Below are 10,000 nucleotides of genomic sequence, written 5' to 3' on the forward strand. Positions count from 1 at the left end.
AAGTCATGCAGATACTACAAATCTTCTGTAATATCTTGATTTCTTTAGTTTGTTATAATCATTATCATAATGGTACACTAGACCTATGCTTTACTTGGGGGAGAAGCGCCCCTAGAATATTGTGTAAACTTTCTTTGTCAGCTTTGTGTGGACAGATTGCTGGATACTCAGTCTTCCTCTTTGGATACAGTAAAAATGCAGGTCTACTTTGACATGAATTACACCAGTCGAGGTAAGAACAAATAAAGTCTAAATGTGCAGATATCAGCAAATGCAGCAGGAAAAATATTTCCCGTGAAAACATTTTTTTTGCGGAGAGAAACCTGTTTTCATTGGTAACTGATTTATGTGACTGAGCAGATGTGAATCAATGTTGCCACACTGAATGTTTATCTGGTAAAATTTAAGGATGTATTCATACCGTGGCTTAATTTTTTGCCAATGTTTGAGTAGACGAAAAGGGCTAAAAGTACGTAATTTAGAAAAGGGGAACAAATGCAAGTGGAAGTATTATCATGAGAAGTACAGCCATTCCAATAGATGGTGGAACATTTTCTTGTGGCATTTGAAAAGGAACCAGAAGCAAATTTAACTTTATTTATAGTTGGTTTACTTGAATTTGTAGCTGATTTCTTGGATGAACACAGACGCGTTCTTGACCAGCGTCTCCAGCCAGTTGTCAGAGAGATCACTGATAGCCGTGCTAGGACAAGAGATGAACTTGAGGGTATGAACTTGATGCTAGTACTGCCATTGAAGAAAAATGCTTGGAAAACTGAGTGGTTTTAATTGGGGGGTATTCAGAAAAAAATCCAAATGCTCCCTGAAGAATAGAAGTTGAAATTGTGACCCTCCAAAAATGTTATTATATTTGCCAGATGCACTACCAATGAGCTAAAGGAGGCTTTTAGGGATTAATAGCCATCATAAGCAGGGCTCATTTTTGGCTTTGGGAGCACTTGTGCTACCACTTGTATATTTCTAGGTACACAGCAGAAAATGTTAGGAGCACAGTTTAAATACTGGGATCACCTGTTCCAACAGAAAAGCAGAAATTAAGAAATTATCACGTCATTTTCAGTTTTTTTGTATTTTACTTTGATCTTGTGAACGGGATTTCTTCTTTCACTATGTTATAAGCAATGTTGAACTTGACTTCAAGCTCTCGCTGAAGCTCTTTCCGATGGGCTGTTTCCTGTCTGGCCAAAACTTGTGGATGTACTTTTTGCTACATTGCTGCTTTCAATTTACTGCTACCAATTGTTAACAAAGCAGTCCTTGCAGTAAACGTGGCTCTAATGCTCCTATCAATGTAAATCCCACGGGGGGAGTGCAGGCAAATTATAGGCACTGGATTTGATGCCTGACACTATCCCCCCTGTCGGGCTTTTGATCTCGAAGCGACCCTGGGTACAGTTGACTTTGACCAAAAGAGGTCTGGTATCAATTCAAATGCAGTTTATGCCAAGTCTGTCCCTTAAAGTCCCACTTCATTCTCTTTATCACCCTTGGCTCTCTTTTCTTTTTGCATTGTACGGGAAAAGAGACCGCTGCCATGGCTCGATACTCGCTTTTATCCAACCACCATCCACAACCTTGGACGGGACTCTTCCAACCGCATGCCCCACGATATGTTTGCTGACTGCGACTTGAACCTGCTGTGTCTCGCGCATTCACCTTAGTTGAAATAGGTAACTTGAACCTGAATCAGATATTGCGTGTCTAGCTTTCTGTCTGATTGGTTCACTCAATCTCAGTTAGCAGCTCATATACTGTATGACCTAACATGAAAACATATTTGTGTCAAGTGCTGTCAAGCTGAGAAATTTGTGCTTTAATTTCCAAATGCCCAAGCGGCAGATTTAAAATTTTTAATGAAGTTATAATTGGTGGAAGTAACCGGGTGGCACTAAGAGTCTGGATGCTCCAAATATCTGTGCAGTTATTTAGCTTGATCCTGTTGCTTTAAATTGGGGTATTTTGGATAACTGCCTATAGATACTTAATATATGTCTTGCATTAGTTTCCTCTAAGCCAGCTCAGTTCTTTATTTTTTGTGTATTTGTCATTTGAGTCTTCCATTATTCAGACTCTTTTGTACCCCCCCCCCCCTCCCCATAGTATAAGGTCCAGATAATGATATCTGAGCTGTGCAACATATCTTTTCAAGACCTTCCTTTCATCTCCAGGTTTCTTGAGTTACCTTATCTTATTAACCCATTGACCCTTGAGAAGGACTCTATCTAATGCCAGACGATTTTGCTCGTCCATGGGGGCGTCCTAGGGCGTTTGAGGTGTGAATGAGTTTAAAGTGGTCATGATGTATTGAAACTTACCGAATTTTGTTATGTTTTAGGTCTCTATAGAAGAATAGTGTCATGTGTGTTGTTACGCTCTGGATTGGGCTCACCCACTGACATTGCAGTTGTAAGAGAAGCCACAGGTTTGTGAATGTCACAGTGTCCTTACTCTCTAACCTTAATAGGTGGGTTGGTTGGTGGAATGGTTGGGCAGGAGGGAGAAAGGAAGGGAGGGAGGGAGGGAGAAAATGAGGGTGGCATGGATGACAGAAGGAAGAAAGGAAGGAAAGAAGGAAGGAAGAATGGGAGGGAAGAAGGAAGTAACTAAAGGAAGGTGAGGGAAAGGAGGAAGGGAGGAAGGGATGGAGGGAGGGAGGGAGAAAATGAGGGTGGCATGGATGACAGAAGGAAGAAAGGAAAGAAGGAAGGAAGAATGGGAGGGAAGAAGGAAGTAACTAAAGGAAGGTGAGGGAAAGGAGGAAGGGATGGAGGGAGGGAGGGAGGGAGGGAGGGAGAAAATGAGGGTGGCATGGATGACAGAAGGAAGAAAGGAAGGAAAGAAGGAAGGAAGAATGGGAGGGAAGAAGGAAGTAACTAAAGGAAGGTGAGGGAAAGGAGGAAGGGATGGAGGGAGGGAGGGAGGGAGAAAATGAGTGTGGCATGGATGACAGAAGGAAGAAAGGAAGGAAAGAAGGAAGGAAGAATGGGAGGGAAGGAGGAAGTAACTAAAGGAAGGTGAGGGAAATGAGGAAGGGAGGAAGGGATGGAGGGAGGGAGGGAGGGAGAAAATGAGGGTGGCATGGATGACAGAAGGAAGAAAGGAAGGAAAGAAGGAAGGAAGAATGGGAGGGAAGAAGGAAGTAACTAAAGGAAGGTCAGGGAAAAGAGGAAGGGAGGAAGGGATGGAGGGAGGGAGGAAGGGAGAGAAGGAGGGAGAAAAAAAAGACAAGAAGAAAAGGAAGAAAACGATGAAGTGTTTGAAACATTGCTTGAAGGAAATATGTTTTTTTCCCTACAGCTGCTCTACAGAGTGTATTTCCTCAAACAGAGCTTGGAACGTTCATGTCACTGACAAAACGTGACAAAGAAAGGCAGCTAAATGAACTCACACTCATTGTGACAGGAATTCGACTTTTCAATCGTGAATGTGGCAAAGGAGGTGAAGGAATCGATGACTGTAAGTAGCAAAACTTAACATACACGTGGAACAAAAGTGTCATTTGTTATTTTCACTTTAGACTATGTTTTTTTTAAAATAGTTTTCTCTAATAATTTCCAAAAATTATTTTATTAAAGCGTTTTCATCTTTTGAAGTTGGAATGGTACACAATCTTGTATCCAGCACATTGAGGGCGATTGTGGACTCTGAAGTTCAACTTTCATTAAACTGTTTTGTTTTTACTACTAAATCATCTTTCTAATGACTGTTGAAAATGGGAACTAACACAGGTGGATTGTACATTAAACTATGTTAATCCCATTTGCTAACTCTAATGTATATGATTGATACATGAAATACAGTGGTTGATTAGAATTTTGTGGGGCTGTAAATGTGGTATCAACCTCTTTAGTTTGGCTTGGTTCATCGAGTTTATAATTGCATCCTATTAGGAAAAAGTGGTTTCTTGTTCATTTGGATGAACATCTTTAACCAGCAAGAAACCAGGTTGAAATAGTCAAAAATGGTTATCTGTGATGAGTGTTGTTTTTGCCATCTCCCACAACTTGTCTTCACAGAGAAGTCTGATTTTCGCTCTTCTCAGGAGTATAACCAAAAATGGCCAACAAAAGTTTTTAATAGGAAATTACAACCTCATCAACTCGAACCTGTCATAGTTGAAACATTCAATCTCGATAGAACATTATCCAATTGACAAGCTCTTGGTGATTCACTTTTTCATTTAGTGCCTGCTATACTCAGTGAAGCTATTCCTGCGACTACACAAAATGTTCAGACTGAAATTCAAAACACAACCAAACTGGCATTCACATATACAGGTAAGTTAATTAACAATAATTATTGGATGAGGTTGGGAATGATAGCGATAATTATCAAGGCCAAAGTTTGTGTTATCGGATAACACAAACTGAGGCCTTGATAGTTATCGTTATCATGCGAAAACCGAATCCAATAATTGTTTTTAATTAAATACGCTTATTCCTGAGCTGAATTCCACCATAACAAAATTGATCAATCGGCTGGTTAGTGTGTTTAAGGTGATGTCACTTCTGCATGCATAAAACTATTGTCTGTAGGTATGACGTCTATTCTACATATATAAAGTCTATTGTCTGCACTTATGACGTAAGAGAAACAGAGCAGCTCCCAACGTCAGTGGCTCCATAGCTCACTTGGTTAGAGCGTCACACTGGTATCGCGAGGTCATGGGCTCAAACCCCGATGAAGTCCTGAATTTTTCAGGCTTCTCTACGCAATTGTTTAAATTGCGTTGATAACTGTGAGGATCATAGCTTTGCTTGAAATATTCCATCATAACAAGTTCTTAGTCAGGGTTTTTTAGTGAGGAAAAAGAATGCCAATCTTGGGTTAATTAATAAATATATTATTTAGCAATAATATTATTAAAGCTTATAATGTGTGGATGGTTTTGATTACCCTAACATAGTGCTTTTATTTTTGATCAACTCTGCTACATAAAAAATCCAGGCTTGTCCCGTCCAATCTTGTATTTTTCTAGGGCTTCTTTACAACTGCTCAAGTTAACTGCAATGATAGATTTTACATAGTAACTCATTTCTTAACTGCTTTTTAATAATATGACATTTACGGGTGTGCATTATCTGTCATAGAATAAAAACAGCTGGAGAACAATATCCCTCGGCAATTTTGATTCTCTTGTACTCATCATGTGCATGCAACTTGGGAAATGTTCTTGCAAAAATGTTATGCACCATCAAGTGTTTGAAATTTCGCTGTTATTTTTCAAACATAAAACATAAAAAATAAAGATTTCTTCGTTTAGTTATGACTGAAATGTCCTACCTCTTCTAAAAAGGAAAATTAAATCATTTACGCTTCTCACTTTCACTTAGTTAACCAGTAGCGGCAGCCTTTAAACACATGGAATTGTTACATTTGTCATTCACAGCCTTGATTGAAAATGCTGTCACCGACCAGAAGCCACTAGACGGTCTGTCATTAAATGGACTGAAGGAAGCTTTGATCAACACGCGACAACACGAAGCATTTTTGTCCATTCTACTGGTGAGCTTTAATTCTTTACTTTCCAATCTTAATAGTGACGTCAAGATCATGCGATTATTTGTCTATTAAATCTTGAAATATCATTGAATAGAACGATGTGATGGGCTGTGCCCAGCAAGTTGAGGGCCTGGAGTCACAATTCGCTGCAAGAATGGAAACGTTGAAGAACACAGTGCAATCCAAAACAGCTGTTCCTACTGCGCAAGTTTATGTGAGGATGCTTTAAATGTTAAATTATAAACCGTAGTAAGAGTTACCAAAACTTCAAGAAGGAGGATCGATGGATGAGACATTAAATGAGGCAATTGAAGGAAAGCAACACTAATTTCAGAGTACACCTCCCTTTGGGGTACATAGCTTGTTTCTTGTAGGTGGAATACCACGGGGTTTTGTGGGAACTCAAGTCAGTGTCAAGTCGCCTCTTCAAACCCCACCGGGATCGACACTCAAGGTCCCTAAATGATTGAGAAGGGAATGCTGCTTTTAATCATATGACATCTACAAACAGTTTAATTTTTGTTTAGTTTTCTCGTATGAGTACCGCAATGATAATTAAACTGTTAATTCCTTATCAAGAATACACTTGTTCTGCATCTACATCTACATGTACCAGCACTCCAAAAAGTCCCTTTGACTGAGTATGGCTATTTTTGTTTTCGTGGCCTTATACACCACATAAGCTCTTTGAGACGTCACTGGAAAATTCAGGCCAAACCACAACATCGGGCTTCCTTGCCCTGCTCTTATCGAATAGTGTGTGGGATTTTTAATGTCCCACAGAGGTTTATGAACAAACCTTGTAAGAATTAAGTGGCCTACGATTTACAGTCCTTATCCGAGAAGACTTGAAAGTTTAACCATTTGTGTAATTACAAGAAAGGCAGCATTAATGCTCCTCTGCAGTTATTTTAGGACCCTGAGTGTTGCTCCGGCTGGAGTGGAACTCACAACCTCCTACACAGTAGTTCGATGCTCAATCAACTGAGCCAGCCACTTCAAAAACCATGTGGGACTTTAAAGAACCTACACATTGTTTGCAAAGAACATCCACATCTACATGTCCCAGCACTCGGCAAAGTCCTTTTGACTTATGGCTGTTTTTGCTTTGGTGGCCTAATTGGGAGAACATAATCTCTGGCTGTCAGTGATATGATGTACAACACAGCGCTACATGTATAAAGCAGATTTGCATGAATGTACTTTCAAAGAAAATGTTCTTTAAAATGCTTCATCTGCGACATCTGTATTATCTCATTATTTTGAAACCTCGTGACATATTTTGTTCCTCTCTTGTTTTAGCCTCAGTTCATTACACTCGCGCATTTGTGGACAGGTTTTCAGGACGAGATGGTTCTTTTGAGTGTTCTTAGCAACATTCTGGCAAGTCTGGAGCCATTTACTAAGGTAAATCTTTTGTAATAGTTAAAAAAACTGAGTTTTCATGCATAACAGGCCATTTGGCAGGCATTGGTGCGAAACTCTACGCGAAGTACTTTTAAAATTTGTTTACAGGTTCATAAAGAAGAATTTACGGAAGAAGTTCTTCAACCGTACTTGGAAGGAATAGAAATTAAGACTGATGATCAGCGGCTGGAAGAGGTATAAATATGTTCTTCATTAGTGAAAAACTGAGCCCGTGGTCTGAGGGGTGGGTCGAGGCCGCAGGTCGTAGGCAGTCCAGGCTAAAGCAACAGCGAACTTTAGCAAGTACAACGCCTTTTCTGAAATTCTTTCGCGATAATTCCAAGACAGGCGGGTCTAAAACAGGGGTCAAGGTAAGACTTCCAAGAAGTTCCTGCTCAACTTGTGAACAACTAAGCCAAAAGTTCGGGAGAAGACAAAACGCGGAGCCCTACTCCATGGAGTACCCTATGGACTACCCAAATGGAGTACCCTAAAAATATTATTTCGAATGCATACTCTTGATCAGCATCTCAAATAGTGCTTACATGAAGTAATCGGCCATCACAACAATAATCGAAAGCTAACCTTTTTAAAATAGACTTAAATACTGTTGCACAATGCTGTTTAAAATGGGTGTTGAGGCTTAAGTAAGCTGCTTACTCATGGATCAAGAGTATGCATTCGAAATAGTATTTTTAGGGTACTCCATTTGGGTAGTCCAAAGGGTACTCCATGGAGTAGGGCTCCGCGTTTTGTCCTCTTCCCAAAAGTTCCCCCTAGATCTGAAACTATTTTTTTGGTAGGGTATTTAGGGCTAAGAGACACTTTCGTTGTAAATGTTCATTAATCAGTCACAGAGTTACATGTACACTGACCTGTGTTTTAGATCCGCCAATCCAGGACATTCGGCATGGAAAGTCTATGAACATTCCACAAATAGAATTGGAATGAACCGTATGTATTGTTTAGAGAAAATTGACAATTTATCCAATGAAACCCCCGAAAATAATGAAACCAGTGAAACCACGAAACCAGAAGTTCATATAAAAAGTCCATACAAGGTGACAAAACCTTTTCTAGGGGCTCTTCACATGATCCCTGTTGAAGATGAAATTGGTTTCTGTTCATGTGGCGACTTTCAGCCCCGCTTTCAGCCCCGCTTTCAACCCGCTTTCCGAAAAATTTGTGACTCGACCATCCAGGCGTGAAATCTAACGAACAAGCCTGGCGAGAATTTATCGATTTTCTTTGTTTAAACAACGTCAAATTTCTTTCGACTTTACGTCAACTATCAAATGAAACTATTCCAAGCTTCATTATCGAAGAAAATGCATTGTTTTCCTCCCGGTAACCGGGCTGAAGTGTTCATATGGCAAAATTTCCATCCCGCTTACCGAGATCCTGGTTGGAAAACCGAGATCTCGGCAACTGAGCGAGCCCGCCCTCGGAGTCTCATATGATCACATCGAAATTTTTACAAAGACCTTTGAGGCGAGGCGAGATCTCGGAAGCCGGGCTCATATGAAGAGGCCCTTAAATACAAATGCATGTGATCGTTTCATCAGTTGACAACTTCTTGTTTCTTAGCAAACCGTCAATCTCGATATCTATCCTCCCCTTGGGGTCCCCAGCTTGAAAAGGGGTTTGTTGCTTGGCTAGTTCCCTTACTTCTGAAGTGTTTTTTTTTCCTTAGACGTCCTCAGATGAACACAGAATCACTAGGAAAGAAATCGACAATGAGCGGATTGAGCTGCTGTTTCACGAGACCACACAGAACTTTGACAAACTTCCTATCCAATATCGTGTAAGCCCGCCTCTTGAATGTTTCGTATCATCTAATTTCGCCGTACTTTCAGTATACTAACATCGCACCGATTTCATGTCGTGATTTATAGAAAAAATTAAATCCTTGAGTTCTATCTTTCTAAAAAGATAATAAGCGGATAAGATACATGTCTCTGACCCTTTCCCTACCAAGACTGATACTTATATACTTCACTCTACGAACGAAGTGATAAATGAAATGAATCATATATTGAACTGCGGATGTGACATCAAGTGAAGCTGTCATCCTCGCAATTTTAGCAATTTCGTTCAGAAGCCTGAAAAATTCAGGAATTCGACGGGGTTGGAATCCGTGACCTCGCGATGTCGGTGCGACGCTATAACCAACTGAGCTATGAAGCACTGATGTTGGGAGCTGGTCATTTGTGGGTTCAAATGTTCTACGCAATAGATCGTTTTCACGTGACGTCATCACCTTCCAAAATCTAAAACTAAAGATCCACCAAAGTTTTTATCCTCATCAGGCATAAGAGGCGGCATATCTATATCTGTTGACAATTTCACAGCTCAATAGCGTGCTTCGTTTGGAAACCAGAGCATTTTGAATTTCCGGATTATGTAGGTGCGTGACACAAAGCTACGATCAAGTTTGTTTGAAAAATATATACTTATCTCATGATTTTGAGCCCTTTTAGAAGTTAGAGCATTAGGAAAAGTGCTTATGTAAATGCTTGTTTTTTCAGTAGTGATAATCAGTCGCCTAGATAGCCAAAGTCAGTTCCAGATGTTTACACTATTTTCCGGCCGCCATATTGGTGTACCACTGAGGTACACCAATATGGCGTTTTCATACTGGGCTCTGTAAATTTCTGCGAAACATTTCGACGAATATCTGAAGTTTGGGGAAACGCAGAGGCCTAAAACTTGGACAAGTGTCTTATTTCTTTATCTTCTATAAGATAACAATTTCTTAGCGTTTTGCACTGGATAGTTTTTGATTTATTTTTTTTATTGCGTGACAGTGAAAACGATCTATTGCTAAATATCCCGTTCATAACTGCGAGGATCATGGCTTCACTTGATACTTTATTCTGTCTAACGTCAGACGATTTTACTCGTCAATGGGGGTCGATATAGGAGTGAAAGGTTTTTTTTCTTTTCGTCATGAGAAATAGCTCTCCTTTTCTTCATAGGCCTAGAATGCTAGGGTAATTCTAGTTAGTCAACGTCATTTAATGTGGCTCGGGTTCGATTCTCAGAATAGACCATTTTACAGTTGTAGCTA

General features: G+C 40.0%; 1 protein-coding gene across 1 annotated transcript in view; it reads left to right on the forward strand.

Annotated features, from left to right (window-relative positions):
- LOC138006594 (cilia- and flagella-associated protein 206-like) overlaps positions 1 to 10,000 on the forward strand; it is a 17,920-nt gene that overhangs the window by 1,267 nt on the left and 6,653 nt on the right. Inside the window, exons 3-12 of the mRNA XM_068853028.1 lie at positions 142 to 232; positions 626 to 727; positions 2,357 to 2,443; positions 3,319 to 3,477; positions 4,206 to 4,298; positions 5,411 to 5,526; positions 5,618 to 5,737; positions 6,826 to 6,930; positions 7,039 to 7,125; positions 8,624 to 8,734. Of these exons, the coding sequence (XP_068709129.1) occupies positions 142 to 232; positions 626 to 727; positions 2,357 to 2,443; positions 3,319 to 3,477; positions 4,206 to 4,298; positions 5,411 to 5,526; positions 5,618 to 5,737; positions 6,826 to 6,930; positions 7,039 to 7,125; positions 8,624 to 8,734 (1,071 nt within the window). The remainder of the gene's footprint in view (positions 1 to 141; positions 233 to 625; positions 728 to 2,356; positions 2,444 to 3,318; positions 3,478 to 4,205; positions 4,299 to 5,410; positions 5,527 to 5,617; positions 5,738 to 6,825; positions 6,931 to 7,038; positions 7,126 to 8,623; positions 8,735 to 10,000) is intronic.

Source organism: Montipora foliosa, chromosome 6 (genome assembly GCF_036669935.1).
Source record: "Montipora foliosa isolate CH-2021 chromosome 6, ASM3666993v2, whole genome shotgun sequence".
Taxonomy (NCBI): domain Eukaryota; kingdom Metazoa; phylum Cnidaria; class Anthozoa; order Scleractinia; family Acroporidae; genus Montipora; species Montipora foliosa.